A 23,106-nucleotide genomic window follows, 5' to 3' on the forward strand; every position below is an offset into this window, starting at 1 on the left:
ATGAATTCAACGCAAAAAAAAACTTCACTAGAATCGACGTATAACACTAAGGAAGATCTCAAACAAATAAAACTCACTCATTTTTTATGATAAAACACCACACATTGAATAAAAGTATAAATAACTTAGCATTGGGAAGCCTAGATAAGCATTATACCAAACACTTCATCAACATAATGGTTACGAAGCACTCAACTACTAACAACGCAGTACTGGTCACTATCAAGTATACTTGAAAATGCTTCTCCGCATTATGAAGTTGTCTAGCCTTTAACAAAATTAATTTTGTAATTGAGAAAGTAATTAAATGTTAACATGTGTTAAGAAGTGTTCGATAAAACCAAGGAAGATCTCAGAAACCAAGCAAGATCTCAGTAACATGGAAATTAAGCATGAAAATTATGCATGAAGGCAGATACCCAAAGTTATAAACTCAAGCACTCAGCTATTAATAATGCGCCAAGTACTCAAAACATCTAGGATTGCATTAAGGAATGAAGATAATAGTTACCAGTCACTAAATACTAGGTACTCAATTCCGTGATTCACCAAAAGGCAAGATCATCTTAGCTCATTTTGGAGCCAAGGGACATATTGTACTCAACAAGACCAATGACAAGAAGTCGTACAAAATACATGGTCAACAATTTAAATTAGATGCACTACATCAAATAATGAAGGCAGATTTAAAAATTACCGATGCAATTATTTTGAAATCAAGCAGACATTTGTAAACAATTTCAACACAATGTTTACAAAATCAACATAGTTTTATAGAATTTCCATAAATACAATAGTTAGGATATTCAACTGATAACTGAATCGCTTGTGAGAGAGGCGGAAGAGTGAGAGAGAGCAAAACAAGGACGTTTAGGGCTAGGTTCGTAGAAAGGTGAAAGAGGAGATTTAGGACTAGGTTCATAGTGAGAGAGGCTAGGGGTAAAAGGAGTAAAAGGGTTTGGATAGGGCCGTCGAGGTTTAGGGACATAGCCGGGTATATGGATTATTTTGGGAACCCAAACATAATACCCGACACGAGAAAATGGATCATCATCTTCCTTCTTTTCTTCGTCAACACCACCAACATGTTCAAAGTCAGGTGATTCAGAAGAATCATCAGCTACGGTTACGGAAGTGGTACTAATTTCTTGAGCGGTAATAATTCGTTTGAGCTCTTCAATTTCTCTTAAAACTGTTTCGAGTTTCTCATTCAATCCAATACAGTTCTCACAACACTTTCCGACCATCTAAAAGCTAACAAATAAGAATATATGTAAATAGATTGGCCAAAAAGTGAAAATTTATGTAACAATTAACTCTCCTGATAGGCCTAATTCAATATATTTGTAATATAAGGATTATAAATCTAAAAAATGACAAAAATAGCCGGTTTTTTTAAAAAAATTAACAAAAATAGTCATTCTGAAAATAGTGGCCAATTTTAGCCGATAGAATACTCTACTGTCAGTTGAGTATCCCAATTTGTATAAGATACTCCATTGGTAGTTGGGTATTTCATATATGGGATACTCCACTGGCAGTTGGGTATCTCATATAAAGTGAATAAATCACTGAAAGTTGGGTATCTTATCGGCTAAAGTTGACCAACTTTTTAGAAATTGGTCATTTTTGTTAATTTTATATAAAAAAGGCTAAATTTATCCTTCACGCATATAATCTTGACTACAATTAATTTTCAAATTAATCAATTTCTCAAATTCAATCATCAAATAAAAAACAAAATCAATTGAACTTATTCAATCGATCATTATTCATTAGCCAGACATATGCATATAACACACATGAACACTACTAGTCACAATTGAATAGACACAGTAGAGAGAGAAAGAACAGGAGAGAGGGAGGGAGAGAGAGAGAGATTTTACCGAAGCAAGAAGAATAACCGACTTTCGATCGAGGAAATAGTTATTCCAATAAACCACTCGTGAGAGAGAGAGAGAGAGAGATTTTACCGAAGTAAGAAGAATAGCCGACTTTCGATCGAGGAAAGAATTATCCCAATAAATCACTCGTGCGAGCGAGAGAGAGAAGAGCAAATAAAAAGATATGATTGAGAATCCTTTTGGGTGTATATATACAACTCCAAGAATATATATACAACTCCAAAAATATGTTTTTTTTTTCTATTGAGTGTAATCACAAAAGCTTTTTCAATTCAATTATTATTTTTATATATCTAATTAACAATGCAAGCATTTATGACAATTGAAAAATCCTAAATTTTTTAAAACAAGTTTTAATTTGTGCATCTACCTTAATTGAAGCATTTATAGTGATTAAAAAATTTAAGTTTTCTAAGTGACTATGGATTGTATAAAAGAGAAACTGATCTGATAATAATCCGATAATGAACCGATTCATTAAAAAGTGGATATAAATTTCATCTCATCCGATAAAAATTGGATCCAAACTAAATAAAATTATATATATATATATTATTTTTTTGAATATGAATTATATTAACTACATTAAATCAAAATAATTAACTTTTATCCGTGTCATTTTATTAGGAATTTTTTTTATTGAATTTTTGTGTAGTTTTGTTATATTATAATCTCTCGTACACACCGTTATATCAACATATTACGGTGAACCATCTCGATATGTGTCAAAAAATTATTTTCATGCAGAGCATTTTATTCAAACTTTTGAGTTTAGTCCATATAAAAATATAAGTCTGCATGGATTGGTTCAGTTGGTTAAAAGTATCCTCTTGGTCAGGACAATTTATGATTATGCCTGACGACAATTTATGATTATGCCTTCGGAGTCAAACCCTCTCGGTTAGCTATGATAAAAAAAAAATATAAATATATACTACCTCCGTCCCTCTCATTTCTTTACGGTTCTTTTCACATGCTTGACACGCATTTTAAGGCAACTATAAAGTATATTTCCGTAATTTATTTTTAAAATTTTCTTTTTTCGTATAAAAGTTTGAACATTATATCTTAATTTAGAAGAAAAAAAAATTAAAAAAAAAATTATGCAACTATATTTAATAAAAGCATTAAAGTGCGTCCTGAGACCCGTCCCCAAATGTAAAGAATTGAGGGGGACCGAGGGAGTATATATATAACATTCCAGTTCCGATCAGAATTTTGATTGTGACAATTTAAGTCCTACCCCCTAGAGGATATATAATATAATCCGAACCCTACTAAGATAAGAAAGATTAGCTGCCCTATATAATACAGATATAGACCATTAGAGCTTCTCAATTGGAGCCATGAAGCGTAGAATAGACAATGTGTGTTCAGTTTCTGAGACGATCAAGAAGCGACGCTTTGAAAAAGAAGTGAATGCCACGAAAATAAAAAAGTTAAGAAAACTTTCTCGGCGAGATTATTTGAAGAAAAGAGGGATAAAGAAACTAGAGGAGTTGAGAGATGACATTGAGGATGAGGAGTATCTGTTTCAGAATGTGAAATTGACGGAAGCAGAGAAATTTAGATTAAGACACAAGAAACAAGTTTATGATGTTGTTAAGAAGAAGCATGCTGATTACGACATGAATGAGTACATAATGCCTAATGCTTATGATCAGGAAGGTTGTGTTAATCAGGAGAAAAGATTTTCTGTGGCTGTCGAGCGTTACAGGGAAGATAAGAGTGATGGTACAGATACGATGAACCCGAACGTGGAGCAACAGGCGTGGGAGGATCAGCAGATTAGTAAGGCCACTATGAAATTTGGCTCGAAAGAAAGAAAGCGTGATGATTATGATTTTGTCTTTGAAAACCAGATTGAGTTCATTAAACATGAAGTGATGAATGGTGGAAGTTGTGTTAGAGAGGCCTGTGATGACTCAGTTGAAAATTTTAAGGCCAAGTCAGCATTCGAGAAGCTTCAGGCTGACAGGAGAAGTTTACCAGTGTATCGATATCGAGAGGAGTTGCTGAAAGCAGTTGAAGAACACCAAGTTCTCATTGTTGTTGGAGAAACTGGTTCCGGGAAGACTACTCAGATACCTCAGTATCTCCATGAGGCAGGGTACACAAAACGTGGAAGGATTGGATGTACGCAGCCACGTCGTGTTGCTGCTATGAGTGTTTCGGCTAGAGTGTCTCAGGAAATGGGAGTTAAACTTGGACATGAGGTTGGCTATTCCATTCGTTTTGAAGATTGCTCGTCTGAGAAGACGGTTATTAAGTATATGACAGATGGAATGTTGTTGCGAGAGTTTCTAGGGGAGCCTGATCTTTCTAGCTATAGCGTCGTGATGGTGGATGAGGCTCATGAAAGAACACTTTCAACTGATATTTTGTTTGGTTTAGTTAAGGATATAGCCAGATCTCGTCCTGATCTTAAGTTGCTTATCTCTAGTGCAACTCTTGATGCTAAGAAGTTCAGTGATTATTTTGATTGTGCTCCGATTTTTAATGTCCCGGGAAGGAGGTTTCCTGTTGAGATAAATTACACAAAAGCGCCAGAGGCTGATTACTTGGATGCAGCAATTGTCACAGCTCTTCAAATTCACGTGACTCGGCCTATTGGAGATGGTGATATACTGGTCTTTCTCACTGGCCAGGAGGAGATTGAGATGGCTGAGGAGATTCTTAAGCGTCGGACGAGGGGGTTAGGAACAAAGATAGGAGAGCTGATTATATGCCCAATATATGCCAACCTTCCAACAGAGCTTCAGGCAAAGATATTTGAACCTACTCCGAAAAGTGCAAGGAAGGTTGTCCTGGCCACAAATATTGCAGAAACATCATTGACTATTGATGGGATCAAATATGTCATTGATCCGGGTTTTGTGAAAATGAAATCTTACAGTCCTCGTACTGGGATGGAGTCATTGCTGGTTACCCCAATTTCAAAAGCATCGGCTAATCAACGGGCTGGAAGGGCTGGTCGGACAGGCCCTGGGGAGTGCTTTAGGCTTTATACTTCTCACAATTATCATAATGACTTAGAAGATAATGGTGTGCCCGAGATACAACGAACAAATCTTGCAAATGTAGTTTTGAATCTAAAGAGCCTTGGCATTGATGACCTGGTGAATTTTGATTTCATAGATCCACCACCAGAAGCTTCTTTATTGAAAGCTCTGGAGCTTTTATTTGCATTGAGTGCGCTTAACAAGAAAGGCGAGTTATCTAAGGTGGGGAGGAAAATGGCTGAGTTTCCTCTTGATCCAATGCTGTCAAAGATGATAGTTGCTTCTGAAAAGTATAGATGTTCTGATGAGATCATCTCAATTGCTGCAATGCTTTCAATTGGAAGTTCAATCTTTTATCGTCCAAAGGACAAGCAGGTTCACGCTGACAATGCACGAATGAATTTTAACATGGGCAATGTAGGAGATCATATTGCATTATTCAGGATATACAGTTCTTGGAAAGAAACCAACTTCTCAACTCAGTGGTGTTATGAGAACTATATCCAGGCCCGGAGCATGAAACGTGCCAGAGATATACGAGATCAGTTGGAGGGGTTACTGGACAAGGTTGAAATTGAAGTGATGTCAAGTTCAGGTGATTTGGAAGCTATAAGGAAAGCCATAACATCAGCCTACTTTCCAAACTGTGCAAGGCTGCAGAAGAATGGATCATACACAACTTTAAAACATCATCAAACTGTACATATTCATCCTAGTTCAGGTTTAGCACAGGTACTTCCAAGATGGATTGTGTACCATGAATTAGTACTCACAACTAAAGAGTACATGAGGCAGGTGACTGAAATTAAACCAGAGTGGCTGATTGATGTAGCTCCTCACTTCTACCAGCTAAATGATGTCGAAGATACTGGATCGAAGAAAATGCCTCGTGCAGAGGGTCTCGCTTCTGACATAAGAAGATAGGAGGCACAATGGCACATTATGTGCTGTAAATACGTTTCGCTGATCTGGGAGAGGTATAAACAATAGTGTACTTGATTCATAGTTCTGATTACTGACATGGATACAGATCAAGATATGTACTAATGAGGTGTTTGTGCAATATGTAAATTAGTTGTTTACCTTAAAACATACTAAATTACTTGTAAAGTTATAAAAGGATGCACATTACCATTTTATATATTTACATCACTGTTTCAATTTTGTATAGAGTTGCACCTGATGACTGTTTTAATTATACATGTTTATTTTGAGCAACATAAAGCCCCCTGTCACCATTATCCATTCACACATTTCAGGTAGTTTAGACGCTATCTACATTGCACCAGATCTGCAGACAAAAGCTAAAAGTATTGAAGTTCATATCAGAATACGAAGCTCAAGGTAAGTCAATGATGCAAACCAAAGTATATGATGCAATTGTATCTCATCTGCCTAAGTTGTAGTCTTAATGTCAGTTTGTAAATGGTATTATGCATCTATTTTCAAGTTTCTGAGTTTCGATTAGGTCAGGGTTTACGCGATTGTTCTTCCAATACTCAGAGGAAGAACATGTGAGAGAAAGATCTGGAATCATTAGAAAATTAGCATGCAGCTTTTAATATTCCCAACCCGGGAGATTGTAATGATCAGCCTTCTTCATCAGGTCACATGGCTCTGGTGTTCACCTTGAGTGTATAATTACATGAAACTATTATGTCCTATTTATTAGTTTGGTTACTGTATTTGGATTGTTTAAGAATCTGCAGTGATGGATTGTTTAAGAATCTGCAGTGATACTAAGTATATACATTACAAAGTTTTCATATCGATAAACTTTTCATACATCAGATCAACTCAATGCTACAGGAAGAATGAGATTCACATCTGTTATGCAGTACACTCAATGTTGTTCAGCCTGGTGACTATCAAACTGCTTGTGGTTGTTCCATAGCTGAGTTCTGGTACCGTTTCTTGGCCTTATCATTCTCTGAATAATCGTCGTAATCATATTTGATGATGCTTGGACTTTATATCAAGTGTTGCCGGACAATTATGCCTTTGGTTATAATCAACAGGCCCTAAACCTATCATCATGTGCATTAGCATCAAGGTAGCTTCTTAGTTATCGTAACTCAATGAAACTACTAAATTTTGTTCTAAGTTTAGGGATCTGCAGATATTCAGTTTTGATAATGTATTTTGTAGAAAATGGCCTATGAGGTGCTTTCTTCTATCATTAGATAATGTATTTCTCATAATTATCATGTTATTGATACTGTGCATGAGCCATGGAGACTGAGGGAGGGGAATCTTACTTTTCTTTTCTTGATAGTCAATCAATCGTCAATTTAGGTATACGAAAGTACACGAAATTATACGAGATAAATATATTTATAAATTAATATATATAACACATGCATATATTTATGTATATAATTTAAATATAATATAAATATTTACAAGTTTGTATAGAATACTATGTAAAAATATATATATTTATATATACACTCTCCATATTTCATTAAATTATACATTAAAATAAATTTTTTATATATTATATGTATATATATTATATTAATTTTTTATTTAATATACACGAAAAGTACACGGAAAGTATACGATACGATTCGAATCGGATATGGATTTCACATATGGGTACACGAAATCATTTCGGGTCGGATATAAGTTTCATGTTTACGTTTACGTACACGAAACACAAAATTACACGACACGAAAGTACACGACATGACCCGACTTTAGACTGAAATATTAACATTGACAATAGTTATGTGCGCAAAGGATCCAATAAAATGAAGCTATAAATAATTCCCAACAATTTATTTGGTTGCCAATTAAATATCAGTGCTTCAAAAGTTCAAACTAAGTAGTTTAAGTTTGGAAAATGTAATTTTTATCACTCAGATTATTTATTCTTTAAGAAACCTACCACCAAACTATTTTTTAGACACTATCGTTATATTTCTTTTTCATTTTTAATCATTCAGTTAATTTTATATAAAAAAACATTAAAATCATAATCGACCCGTATTTTAAAAAAGCTCTCAAGTGTTCTTCAAGATCAAATTCGATTTTGAAGATGAATTTGAAGTCCAAATTCAGAGTTTATGTAACCAAATCGGTCGTTGTGAAATCCTTTACCCGATTTCATCAACAAAGATTGTTTTGGGTAAATTTTTAAATTTGACATAATTTAGGGTTTCATTTTCATTAAACGTTCATATTTTTTGAAGTTATGAATGCATAGATCCTTCGATTTTGAGCTTGTACGTATTTATTTCGTGATTTTTGGCTCATGATTTTGTGTTTGCCAGAAAAATCACTTTGATTTTCATTTTATCGGATGAGTGAGTGATTATTTGTTAGTATAAGTGGGTGTAATAGCCTTGTATGAGTGTATTGATTTATATGTAATAAATTTAATTGAGTTTGAATCAAATTTAGTATTGCCGGATTTTGAACTTGTCGGATTTTTTTTGTTGAACTCGACGGATTGATCGATAAATACTTTGGTTGTGATCGTTGTTACTAGATTGAAATTGTTAAGTTTGCATAGAGTGATTTGCACTAAAAGATCACATAAACTAGATCCGATTTGATCATAAATTCGGCTTGGTCGGAGAGTTATCGGTGACCGAAACGGTGCCGATTTTTGGTCTGCTCAGAAACCGGCAGCATTTTCTTCATTTTCTGGTGACGTGGATAAGGCACTTAACGGAAAGAATTTAAACTTAACATAATGGAGTAGAATTGAATACAAAAGTGACGTTAGTGACAAAAAAATTAAAATGTAAGTTAACTGGTAGGTTTTTAAACGAATAAATAGTTGAGTGATGAAAAATTTATTTTCCCTCTGAGTTTTATTACTTCTTATATGAAGTACTTCACGGTACGATTAAATTCGGATTTCTTACGAACCCCAATAAAATCAACCTCCACATTCTGTTGGTTACTGGGTCGAGTGTCAAGCTACATCCGGTAAAAGACACAATTAACAGTAAGAGAACCAAATAATACAGATTGAAAATCATAGAATAACACACATAATTTATTAAAACTCAAAATCGAACTATCTATGCATTCATAACTTCAAAACATGTGAATGATTAATCAAAATGAAACCATAAACTAGGTCAAAATTGAAAATTTAACCATCAGTCTTTGTTGATGAAATCAGATAGAGAATTTCACAACGATCAATTTTGTTACTTAAAGTCCCAATTTGGATTCCAAATTTACCTTCAAATACAATTTTGATCTTCAGAAATACCAAGAACACTTTAGAACTTTTTTAAAATACAGGTCGGGTTATATGTCATGGGCAGTCAACTTTAACGTCTTTAAGACAAAATTGACGGAATGGTTTAATATAAAAAAAGAAATATAGTGTTAGTGCCGGAAAAAAATAAACATTTAGTTTAGTGATAGATTTCTAAAAAAATCAATAGTTGAGTGATAAATAAATTGATTTTTCCTACACCTTATGCACCCGAGACTGCTAGTGATACTCAATCCTCAAGAGTCGTCGAAGTAGGGCATACAAAATAAGCCCTCATTTTAAATAATATATGGTTCAAATTGCAATGCGCTATCTTAACTCATTAAAATATATAATGATTTACTAGATTCCTTTAAAAGCAGCTCTCAGTATAATATTAGAAATTTCGTAAGTAGTTTCACATATTTCAGCTGAATAAACAACAACTGTTTCTCTCACATTTGCGAATTTCCGGTGTGCGATTTGTCTCTGAACAAAATTCACACAAATCAATAGGAAAAAATCTCATATTCAAACCAAAAAAAAGAAAAAAACACAAAGAAAAAAGAATTCTCCAAATCAAGAAATCATACATAGATGACCGATTTAACAAACTTAAATCTACAAAATACCCCCACTAGTTCATGATAACCGCATTAAATCAAGACAATACACAATGCAAAGAGAAACATAATTATTAAAGTTGAGAACCCAAAAATAAAACAAGTCATATAATCATTATAAAATAATGCATAAGTTGAGAACTTTACCGCTATGGAGCACATACAGAGGCATATTTTGGCCTTGACCAACAGGGTCTGAACAAGAAATATAAGACCGTCTGAAAAAAGGGCTTTGAATCATCAAATTCAACTGGAAATTATCAGAAGAACATACAATCAAGAAAAAAGTGCAATGCACTTATGCAGAGTGCAATATAACTGTCATTTCTTATTGTCTTGCTCTAGTGCTTTACACAATGAATTTATTCACATTCTGAAAATTAAGATCATTATCAAGTTATAAGTACTCATTATTAAAATTACTTATGCAGAGTGCCAATGTATACGAGGGTTCGCATCAGTCAATGTATATGAGGGTCCGTTTGCTAGATCCTTTTGTGTAGGTGTGATTTTTCCAGTCATCAATACATATCTCCTTAGAATTTCATAACAAATAAACATTCACAATTTCATTTTCTATAGCTCACCCACCTCTAACCAATGGAAAAATCAAATCCTAATTTTAAGGCACAAAGTTTCTCGAATATTGATGCAACAAAATCATCGAAAGAATCTTGTACAAGATTAGAGTCATTTGCTTCACACTCAACTACAACATTTACAAAAAAAGTTGGTAGATTGTATCAAACTTTTATAGGGTTGTGGATCCGTGCATTATCATCTTCAATAAAAATTTATCTTTCAGTCAAACTTGCATGCACTATCTTATCAAGTTTAATCCCCGAGTCATATCAAAGACAAGATAATGAAGTTGTCTGCAACAGTAAAAAAAAATATAATAATCAACCAGATGCTCTACGATTTAAATTATATAAAACAAGAATTAAAAAGAATGTTCAATACATACACTCATCCAGAAAATTTTAGCAAATTAGGGGTGACAAATTAGATATAAACCAATTTTTTAGACAATCTAACATCATTATATTATAACATGTATTTTTTTAAATTTCTATTATAATGACTAAAACTTTCGATAAAATTCGTCAATCATGATTATTAACAAAAGCAATCACAAAAGTCTAATGTCTAAATGTCACAAAATTTGTTTGAATTCTATGTTATATTTAAGTACAACGGTAATTATTTAACTAAAAAGTGATATTCATATGTAATATCAATACAAATAAATGTATTGTATTCAAAAATTGTACTATAGATTTTTATAATTGTTTTGAGAATACACTTACTAATGAAGATAAGTAATGTGCTAAAATTAAATTAAAAATAATATATATCATCATGTCCTATATCTATATGCTCTCAGAAATTATATATAGAGTGAACTAGATTTTCATATTAAGAAGACATTATTAGATTAAAATATCCATGCTCGTCAATTCCGTGATTATCTTTTGATACCATTTTGATCTAATCCAATAGTAGTGATCAATGTAAACATGTCAAAATACTGCACATCATGATTTGAATTAACTTTCTAGGAAAAATATACTACATATGATTATATATATATATATACATGACTACACTGTTTAGTTCAAATTCTTTGCAATTTGTGTTTCAAGTCTATGATCATATTGTATTTCAATTTGTATTTTCTATCTCTGAACTGGTGCACCTCTGATGAAGATTAATTTCAACAATTAGCTAAAAAAATGGTCAAAGTTTGGGTTGCAATATTAAGGGAAGTAAGAATGTACTATCATGATGGATGTTTTATATTTCTTGGCGGAACCTTAATGGACACATTTTCACCCACAAAGATTAAAAGGGTAATAAACTTACTGAGGGATAAGGATACTGGTACAAAGGAATGGAGGTCTATATTGGTTGTATGGTTGATAGTAAGAGAAGAAAGAACAGGAAGGGAAAAGGGGAATGGAAAAGAAAGTATATTGAGGAGATATAAATGTTTATTCAAAGATCTGAAGAACTCAAGGTAAATGGGATGAGCAGAATAACAAGGCAACTTCTAAACATCAAGTTTGGCAGATTTCAAGATTTATGGTTGATTTATTGAATGGTTATCCATTTTATGATAAGCTCAAGCTTGTAGAAGCTCTGAGATGGACACCAATCATAGAGGAACTGGAAGTACTTGTAAAGTTAAAGGACCTCATTAGAGAAGAATCATGAGATTAGAAATTTGTCTAATGAATGTACCTATCTAACTCTTGTAATCATTCAATGTATAAAATTTGTACTTCCGTCAATTTTTATGTAATGTTCTATTGTTTATTGTAACTTGGGGTTATTCTTGTTACCAGACATGAATTTGTAATAAGCAATCTTCTCACAAATTGGGGGAGATTGTTGTACAAGACATGCATGTACTATAACAAGACTAAGTCAAATTGACAGGCCTAAGAATTAGTTGTATGATAATCTAAATTTGTATTTTGTACTGTATTACTTGAGTCTGTAAAAATGTAAAAAATTAGAGTGAAGTATTTTTCGGTAAACAGTCTCAAGCCTAAGAATAAACTCTGGAAGAAGATCATGCCTCAGAGAAAATGTGAAAAACCTTGGAGTTGAATAAATTTGTTTTAGGAAATATATTCTAAGTCAAGATATCTACAAGTTACAGATCAAGTCATATAGAGAAGTCATTTGAGAACTCCTGAATGACTTATCGAGAAGTCCAAAATAGCTTATAGAGAAGTCTCAGAGATATCGAAAAGTCAAATGAAGACATAAATATTGGAGATATCAACAAGTCATTTATGCATTAAAGAACTGAGAGATATCGACAAGTCAAAATGAAGATACAAAGATTGGAGATATCGACAAGTCAATTTTCTCAAAAGAGATATTAGAGATATCGACAAGTCAAAATGCATATAGAGATCTCAGAGATATCGACAAGTCAATTATACATGCAGAAATTTGGAGACCTCGACAATCCAAGTTCACTTATAGAGAACTCAGAGACCTCGACAAGTCAAAATACTTATCGAGAACTTAGAGATCTCGATAAACCATTATACTTGTCGAGATGTCAGTTCTCTATAGTTCAAACTGGAGATCTCGATATAAACCTCAAGTCTAGAATGCAGACCAGTTAAAGATCCAAGATTATCAATCAACAAACAAATCAATCACTAATTTGAAAAGTCTACAAAAGCAGCTTGAAGAGTACAAGATCAAAGTCAAGATTAACTTACAAAGGAAAGTCACAGATATGCATGATTTGCAAAGATATACTAAGCCATAAATAGAACACTTTAGATAACTTAAAGTAGGCTTTAGTATATGCTATTGCATGCTGTGTAAAACCCGTGTTTACTAATCTATAAAGTAAACACTGGTCCTTTATTTTTAATTATAACAAACAGATCTAGATTTTCTTGTAACTCTCTCAAGAAAAAAGCTGAGTTTTTTTATCAAAAAAGAACCCAGAAATTTGTAGTAAGACATACTTGATTTTAATATAAAATTAAGTGAGTTTTGAAGATACTATGTTTATGTGCATGTTTATTAATTCTGTTTAAATACTATATCTCTACAAGTTAAACTTCTTTGTTCACCATATCCAAAATAGTTTAAATAGCTAGCCTTAAAAATTATCAAAAATACATTCACCCACCTCTATGTTGTATTAATTACCTAACAGTTCCAGGAACTGTCCTTTCATGTCAGATACGTGCTTTGCAAGGTACTCGTGAAACTCTTTTGAAGTGTATTCTCCCTCGTTGTCACTACCAAGGCACTTCAGTTGTTTCCAAGTTGATCTTTCAAATGGAAGTACTCAAACACTTTATCTTTGGATTTGAGTAAATCAACCCACACCTTTCGAGATGCTTCGTCAATGAAGGTAACAAAGTACTTGTTTCCGCCTAAGGGCTCCACCTCAAACGAACCACACACATCAGAGTAGACTATTTCCAGCACCGCTGACTTTTTCTTCAATGGACTGCTAAAAGATACTCGATGTTCTTTCCCGAATAAACAATATTCACAGGGCTTCAGTGCAGTATCTTTAGCAAATGGAATGAGGGATTTCTTTGTTAAACTCTGCAACCCTTTTTCGCTCATGTGGCCAAGCCTCTTGTGCCACAAACTTGCTGAAGTTTCATCTTCAATTCTGTTCAAACCATTTGAACACATCCTCACTTGTGTCATGTATAACGAGCCACAAATGGAACCTCTTACAACCACTAACGAACCCACAGTAAGCTTCCACATTCCTCCACCGAATGTATTAATGTACCCTTAGTGCCATTGTGAGGAATCAAGTTGATCCGTAAGTCCGAAACATGCCTGACATCTTTCAGAGTCATTAAACAACCCGTGTTTGTCTCAATGCAGATGTTACCAATGCCTACGATCTTTGACTGATCAGAGTTACCCATTCTTACTGTACCAAAGTCATCTGATGGGTACCTCGTAAATAATTCCCGAGTGGGTGTTGCATGATACGTTGCTCCAATATCAACCACTCATTCGACCTTCTGATCATCAACATGTAAGAATTTTTCTTCCCCAAAAGAAAGGACCACAACATCTTCTATCATAGCAGCTATTGTGCTTTTCTCGGCATGTCTCCCTTGGTGACCATAGTTCCGCTCGTTGAGCCAGGCCCTACAATCCTTCTTGTAATGACCCTTCTTCTTACAATAGTAGCATTCAACATTGGCTTTTGATTTGCCACCGGAATATCCAAAATTCTTGTTTTCACTACGCCCCCATGTTCGAATCCTTGTAGTTGCTTCTGCCCCTGTTCTCAGTAACAAGAGCCTGAGAATCATTGTTGACTCCCTTTTCTTTTCTTCTCATAGCCTCACTAAGGAGACTTTCCTTGATGGACTGCAACGTTAGTTTATCACTTGGCACAACATTAGTTATTGCCACCACTAAAGTATCCCAACTCGAAGGCAAAGTGTTGAGAAGAAAAATTGCCCTGAGTTTCTCATTAAGATCCATCTGCATAGTTGCAAGTTGATTTAACGACCCCTGAAATTCGCTCATATGCTCTGACATATTATTTCCATCCTTAAACCTCATGTTCATCAGCTTCCGGAACAGAAAAGTTATATTTTGTGAACTTGTATGTTGGAAGGTAGACTTCAATGTCATCTAGAGCTTGTAAGCGTCTTCTTCTTCTGCAACACGATGATACTTTGAGTCATCAATCCATCGACGAATAAGACTAATAGTTTTCATGTTCATCTTCTTCCAAGCCGCGTCAGATTTCTCTGCAGGCTCGACCCCTTTCAGCTCCACTGGATCAAATAAATCTATGCTATAAAGAAGATCTTTGATTCTGCTTTTCCATAACGGATAATTTGAAGTTGTTAAACATATCATTATACTGGATGAACTCTCCATTTCCATTTACCAAAAAGTACATGAATCGTCACTTAAACCCTACAAGTTGGCCAGGAAAGTGGATGTGTTTGGAGAGCTTTTCGTATAAATATGGCGCGGAATCAGAGAAGCACTGCGCACAAAGCACTTTCCTAGTCACCAATAATGTGGGCCCTAGCTCTGATACCAATTGTTAAGAAGTGAGGTTGAGAAGAGAGTAAGGTGCATTTTGTGAAGGGGGAGGAGGGTATTTATAGGAAGAGTTAATGACATGTTTGGGTAATTAATGGGTAAATTAGGGATAAATAAATAAGAGGGAGGGTGGGAGAAAAGTGGGATAAGATGAAGGTGTTGTGTTTGGGAAGTTTGACGGAGGGGACCCACAACTAACATAATGGTGATATTGTCGAATTCGCATCGGGTTGTCATAAATCCATATTATGGTCGCAGTGATAGTGCTAGCATCCAGGCTGACAACGGGGTTTCATGGGTGCTAATCCACTGCAACTTAATGTTTCGTAAATACCACCATTTTTGAGTGCTGAAAATTTGGGTATATATGTTGGTATTAATGTTTTCTTTCCCTAGTATTTTTTAATGGAGAAATGGAAAAGGAAACATACTAGAGAGAATTTGTGGTATCCATGGAAGACAATGGCGCATCAAGTATCAGTTTTAATCTCTTAATGAAAGCATCAAGAACTATCAGTGTCAATCTTTGACTAGCTTAGTTATTACTTGGTTCCGTTTGATTAATGTTATTGTTGCTAATTATATGGTTTTAGTTGTATTCTCTTAAAGTTTGTATAAAATTGACAATAAAAATATTACAGTTTTAGTAGGAATTTGAGAAGTAACACTATTTTTGACAGTTTTGCAGTGATAGCAACATGCACCTGAAGCAAAGCAGAAGCTTTGAGGATATTAGCAAGCACATAAATGATATACTGACACCAGATTCTTGTTGAGAAATAAAATTGTTTATTTGATGTTGAATAAGAGAAAACTACATACGTTATTTCATCTGAGACTGCCTATTGTATAGGCTTACAGAAAACAAATTTTCCTACAAAAAAGGAACTATTAGATAATCTGATTTGAACATTTCTATCAACTAAAAAACAAGGAAACTAATCTTATCTACTAAACTTAACTATGACTGATTCAAACTCCAGGGCAAACTCTCACAATATCTAACACTCCTCCTTGAGATTTGCCTTATTCATTCCAAGCTTCCTCCTAAGATACTCAAACCTTGACCTGGGAAGTGCTTTTGTCATAATGTCAGCAAGTTGTACATCAGTTGAGCAGTAATGTACCTTGATAAGACAATTCTTTTCGGCTTCTCTAATGGAGTGATATTTCACATTTATGTGCTTGGTTCTGCCATGTTGCACGGGATTCTCTGCAATTGCAATAGCTGACTTGTTGTCACAAAATAAGTCAGTTGGTGAGCTTTGTTCTTGGCATAAATCAGTAAGCAATTTCTTTAACCATATTGCTTGATTTGCAGCAGCTGCTAGAGAGATATACTCGGCTTCGGCGGTTGATTGTGCCACTACTTCTTGCTTTCTCGCATTCCAACAAATCACACCTGAACCAATTGTAAATACACAACCTGAAGTGCTCTTCATGTCATCAACACTTCCTGCCCAATCGCTGTCAGCATAACCCTCTAGCTTAACTCCTGTAATGTCAACATGATAACCATCTAGCTTAACTCCTCCTGTTTTTAAATACCATGTGCCAAGATTACTCGTTCCTCTTATGTACCTTAGCACTCTCTTTGCAATCCCCATGTGAACATTGCTAGGTGAACTCATAAACCTTGAAAGCAAATTAGCTGAAAACATCAAATCAGGTCTAGTTGCTGTCAAATACAATAGGCTGCCAACCAAGCTTCTAAATGCAGAGGAATCCTCAAGCTTCTCACCATCATCTTTTGAAATCTTCTCATTTTGTACCAATGGAGTTGCTACTTCTTTGCAAGAATCTAACTTAAACCTTTTAAGAATATCAATAGCATATTTTTTTTGAGAAATGAAGATACCTGAGCTGCATTGCTTTATTTCCATTCCAAGAAAGTAATTCATGGTGCCAAGATCAGACATTTCAAAGACATCCTGCATCTCCATTTTGAAAGTATTTATCATTTTTGTGTTACTTCCAGTCACGAGCATGTCATCAACATAAAGTGACACTACCAGTTGCAAACCATCTTCATCTTGTTTTGTATACAAAGTAACTTCGTTCTCGCTCCTCCTAAATCCAAGTTTGATCAGATGGGAGTCAATTCTGCTGTACCAGGCCTTCGGTGCTTGCTTCAAGCCATATAAAGCTTTATATAGCTTGTATACTTTATGCTCTTGTCCAACAACTTCAAAGCCTTCCGGTTGTTTAACATAAATTTCCTCAACAAGTATACCATTCAAGAAAGCTGATTTAACATCTAAATGGTACACTTCCCATCCTTTTTGACCAGCAAGTGCAAGTAGCAACCGGATTGTATCATGCCTGGCTACAGGTGCAAATGTGTCCCCATAGTCCACTCCAGCAACTTGAGAAAAACCTTTCACAACTAATCTGGCCTTGTGCTTAAAGATTGAGCCATCTGGATTAAATTTAGTTCTGAAAACCCACTTCACGCCAATTGCCTTCTTACTCTTAGGTAAATCTACCAATTCCCAAGTTTTATTCCTCTCGATAGCATCAATTTCAGCTTTCATTGCTTCTACCCATTCTGATTTCTCTGCAGCTTCATTGTAATTTGTAGGTTCAGCATGTACGAGATTACATCTCTCATATACGTCAGCTAATGATCTCTCCTTTAACACCGGTGTATCTGAAGTTTTTGAAACATCACCTTGATTTTCATCATATGTACCTTCCTTTACTGGTAAAGGGATTGATAAAGTGGTCTGATCACAGCTTTGAACTTCTTTCAAGTCCCAATTCCAGTATGAATTCTCATCGTTGTGCACATCTCTACTTATCTCAATTTTCATTCCGCTTAAACTATATATTCTGTAGCCTTTTGCTTCTGCTGCATATCCAATAAAAATGCCTTTTTCAGCTTTTTCATCTAACTTGCCTCTCTTGACAGATGGCACATGAAAGTAGCACATGGACCCAAATATCTTAAGACCCTTAGCAGATGGTTTTTCTTTGGACCATGCCTCTATTGGTGTTTTTCCTTCAACTGATTTAGTTGGTAATCTGTTGAGCAAATATACAGAGGTGTTGACTGCTTCGGCCCACAAAACCTTTGGCAACTTCTTCTCAAATAGCATGCACCTTGCCATTTCCATTACTGTTCTGTTCTTCCTTTCGGAGACACCGTTCTGTTGCGGTGAGTATGGCACCGTAAGCTGATGTACGATTCCAAATTCTTCGCAGAAAGCTTTGAAATCTTTTGAGGTATATTCACCGCCGTTATCAGTTCTGAGCATCTTAATCGTTTCCCCACTTTGAGTTTCAACCAGTTTTTGAAGCTTTTGAACACAGAGAAAACTTCAGACTTGGATTTTAGAAAATAAACCCATGTCATTCTGCTTAAATCGTCAATAAATAGTACAAAATACAAGCTACCATTTAGTGAGGACGTGCTCATTGGTCCACAAATGTCCGAGTGGATTAATTCCAGCTTTTGAGTAGCTCTCCTGGCCAAATTTTTAGGAAATGGGTGTCGATGATGTTTTCCTAGCTCGCAACTTTCACATGTTTGACTACTAATTGTGATTTCAGGCATATCTTCAACCATACCAACTTCTTGCATGAACTTTAGTGACTTTAAATTAAAGTGACCATATCGTTTGTGCCAAACAACACTATCATCAATCTTAGCACTAAAAACATGACCTTCTACTAAATCAAGTTTCAAATAAAAACTGTTTCCCATCATTTTTAGTTTTGCTATCTCTACACCACGTACATCAGTAATCAAGCAATAATTTTCCTTAAAAAATACCCCATACCCATTTTTTGTCATTTGTGCAACACTAAGCAAATTTTGATCTAGTTCTGGGATATAAAGGACATTTGAAATGATCTTCGTACCTTTTCTGGTGTTGATAGCAACTTCCCCTTTTCCTTTTGCTTGCACAATTTCCCCATTTCCAAGCTTGATTTTTGGTTGGACTGATGTATCAATAGATGTAAAAATTGACAAATATCTGGTCATGTGACTGGTACACCCACTTTCAATCAACCAAGAATTTAAATCATGAGAACCAACTTCTTGTGATGCCACAAATAAATGCTCATCATTATTTTCATCTTCTACACCCATGTTTGCTTGCTGTGTTGGCTGCTCGGATGGTTTCTTTTTGGCTCTGCAATACTTCCCGCCATGACCAAGTTTTTTGCAGAAATTACAACGAATTGATGGTTTATCTTTGTACCAACAATCTTTATCAGCGTGATTGGTTCTTCTGCAGTGAGAGCAAGGTGAAAAGTTTCCTTTCTTTGAAAGCCCTTCTAATCTTCCTTTCTGATTTGCTAGAAATGCTCCTTCAGTAGATACATCACCTCTGATTGAAACCCTTTGCTCCTGTGCGTGAAGCTTGCTGATTAGCTCTGCAATCGTAAGATCTTTCATGTCACAGGACTCTTCAATTGCAGAGATCTTAGATTCAAACTTTTGAGGCACTGAAACCATGATTTTTTCAACTACCTTCTGATCCGTGAATGCCTCGCCAAGTAACCTCACTTGATTTACAACATCCATTAACCTGCCAGAATAATCTTTAATAGATTCAGTGTCCTTCATCTTCATCAATTCAAATTCTCTCTTCAATGTGAGAAGTTTAACAGCTTTGACCCTGCTATTTCCTTCATATTCACCTTGGAGCTTCTCCCATACTTGCTTAGGTGTTTCCAAATCCATAATTTTAGTGAAAATCTGATCTGTAAGAGCTGAATGAAGGCAAGTGATTGCTTTGTCTTTCTTGAGTCTTTCCTCTTCATTTGCTTTTATTTGAGCAATTGTTGGATTACCTCTTAATGGGAGTGGATCCTTTTCAGAAAGCACTACACTCCATAAACCTTGAGACTTCAAATAAAACCTCATCTTAACAGCCCATATGTGATAGTTTTCGCCATTAAACATTGGAATTAAGGATGAAGTGCTGCTAGAACTAGACATTTTTACACCAACCTCACTGTGTTAAGCACTCACACACTTAAGAAATTTGCTTCACAGCCCTTAGGATGTAAGCTCTGATACCACTGTTGAGAAATAAAATTGTTTATTTGATGTTGAATAAGAGAAAACTACATACGTTATTTCATCTGAGACTGCCTATTGTATAGGCTTACAGAAAACAAATTTTCCTACAAAAAAGGAACTACTAGATAATCTGATTTGAACATTTCTATCAACTAAAAAACAAGGAAACTAATCTTATCTACTAAACTTAACTATGACTGATTCAAACTCCAGGGCAAACTCTCACAATATCTAACAATTCTCAACCTTAAAACACTTTATACATGGTAAGCTCTCAGAAACCTCTGTTCTTTCCAAAATAGAAGTAGGTCTACGCCATTCATTCATCGTTGAGAGAACGAGGTTTATGTCGTCTCTATGTAGGCATCCACGATCCTCAAGGTCAACTTTTGGGAGCTCAGACTGGCAGAAGAATCAAGTTCGATCTCTGCCACCCCCAATATTCTCACAATTTATCGTGACACGAATGACAAATTAATGCTCCAAAGATTAGCGTTTGTGATCCACTCTTCGACCCATTAATGGGCTCTTGAGTGAGGGGGAATGTTAGAATATAAGATCCTGAAAATGGTCATTCTCTAACACCTTAAGATTTTAGATGAGCCGGTTACTCAACAGTGGTCTCATCCAAGTTCATACACACCATCAATGTCACAATCACCTCATGACAATAAACATTCCCTTCCTAATCATCAACACTAACACTACCACCACCAGCTTCAACTGTAGAACCGAAATATTTTAGCCCCCTCGGTATAAACCCCGCATCTCTGCTAATGCAAGCCTGGTTTTTTTTATGCAGGGCACAAATTTTGCTGTATGGGATAAGATACTCAAAAATCGGTTCCCTGCAATAATAAACTCAGAGCCCATACTTGTGTAATATGGTCTGTTGTACTAATAAGAACATGTAAACGTGGTTCTTTAAATGTACATGACTGATATGCATTAGAAGATCCTTTGTTTAATGCTAGTTGATCAGCAGACAGTGCTTGTAGATCTCAGAACTTAATACTACTATATATGAGGTTCATATTGCAAATGTTTTCATACACTGCAACTTTTTTAAAATTTGTGATCTTTATGTGCATTGGAGATGCAGTTCCACGTGATATTATTTACGTAGTAATGTTACATATCCCAAAATAAATTTCATTCGAGTTTCAAGATAAATACATTTGGGATGCGTTTGAGATCCGATTTTAGGCCAATATTTTGAAGGGTCAAAACTAGGGTGCATGTCACAGCACGGGCATGCCAAGATGGACATGTCTGACTCAATTAGCCAGTCATGTCTTTTAATGATTTGACATGTCTTTTTACTATTTTTTTTTAATAATTATTATAATATTAGAAATATCCTGAAATAAAAATATAATTATAAAATATTTACATATATTTGAGTATCTAAAAAGTTACTAATATAAATGAGTACTATGATGGTATTCAGTTATTACTATGAACTAACTTTAATTTTACATTCAAGTTCACTGTATATTAGTATAATAAATATGTTTTAAATTTTATTATATTTAATTAATAAATTTTGAGCATGCCTTTTGACAAAAGATATGCATGCATTCCCGGAGTCCGGTGATACCCTAGTCAAAAGTCCCCTGACCATTTCTATTTCTTTTAGGTACAAGATTTGTGATACACTACACTAGTACAGCACATCCAAAACTAGGCATTGGACTTTAGGCCATGATTAAACTATAAATTCTATCATTTTAATCATTTCATTGGATTCTCTTTCAAAGAAATTTTGAGTGGAGAAGCTGATTGATTAGAATTATAATGGGGTTGATTGAAGATGAGACAAACTGCAAGTCCAGTAGATAAGTCAGTAGGACCTGCCTAACAAGTACTCCCTCCGTCCCTAAAAACGTTTCCTCTTTGTGTTGGACACGTTTGCCAATTCACATTTTTGATCGTTTATATCTTTAATTTCGTATGAATATTAAATATAAAAATTTCACCGTATTAAAGTACTTATAAATACGAATCCAACAAAATCACTCATGACTATATTTAGACTTACAAATTAGACGTAAATTAATAATTTGTCTCATGTTACGAACAATACCCACATATCATTTAGGAAATGTTTAAAGGGACGGAGAGAGTAGTAATATGTTCAAGACAGAGATTAATCATTAATCATTCCTAATATTATTATCCTCTGCAGTGCACCGCAAGTAAAAATCTATCTCCCTCGCTCTTCTTTAGAGTTCGAATCTTGTCAAAAATATATACAACGAAGTGCTGATTACAAAATACAAAGTATGCACTTGTCAGTGAAAAAGCCTTGAAAATGTGTGTGCTTGCATATCATATGTGTATGTGTCAGCTTGACTCTGACACTATTAATAATATATCAAACCATTCAATCTTCTCCATCACCTAAATGTAAATTCTTGTTAATTATGAATTTATACTGTTAAAATGGATTTAAGAATCTTTGTTCTTGACTTTACTAAACAAAAGATTAAAGTAAATCAAGTTGGTTAGAATAATCTGCCAGAATGTTTACAGTAAACCAAGTTACTGTGTATTCAGTGATTATTCTCTGTTTCGTCTGTGGGGTCCGTAGGGACAACTTCTAGTCTCTCTCTCTCTCTCTCTCTCTCTCTCTCTCTCTCTCTCTCCCTCTCTCTCTCTCTCCCTCTCCTCTCTCTCTCTCTCCCTCTCTCTTGTCACGGACAAAGGAATATCTGTATAATGAAAAGTTAAATTTTTTCGT

The 23,106-nt window shown here is 34.8% G+C and overlaps 1 protein-coding gene across 1 annotated transcript; it reads left to right on the forward strand.

The window, feature by feature from the left end:
• The first annotated feature begins 3,250 nt into the window (after window positions 1-3,250).
• LOC141680947 (pre-mRNA-splicing factor ATP-dependent RNA helicase DEAH1-like) lies at window positions 3,251-6,315 on the forward strand. Its single transcript, XM_074487022.1, has 2 exons — window positions 3,251-5,883; window positions 6,166-6,315. The coding sequence occupies exon 1, from the start codon at window positions 3,251-3,253 to the stop codon at window positions 5,828-5,830; it is 2,580 nt and encodes an 859-aa protein (XP_074343123.1). The 3' UTR covers window positions 5,831-5,883; window positions 6,166-6,315.
• The last annotated feature ends 16,791 nt before the right edge of the window (window positions 6,316-23,106 follow it).

This window comes from Apium graveolens, chromosome 8, assembly GCF_009905375.1.
Source record: "Apium graveolens cultivar Ventura chromosome 8, ASM990537v1, whole genome shotgun sequence".
NCBI lineage: Eukaryota > Viridiplantae > Streptophyta > Magnoliopsida > Apiales > Apiaceae > Apium > Apium graveolens.

Bases quoted from the DNA above. Each gene is read 5' to 3' on its own strand.
- LOC141680947 (XM_074487022.1), top strand. From the start codon at position 3,251: ATGAAGCGTAGAATAGACAATGTGTGTTCAGTTTCTGAGACGATCAAG.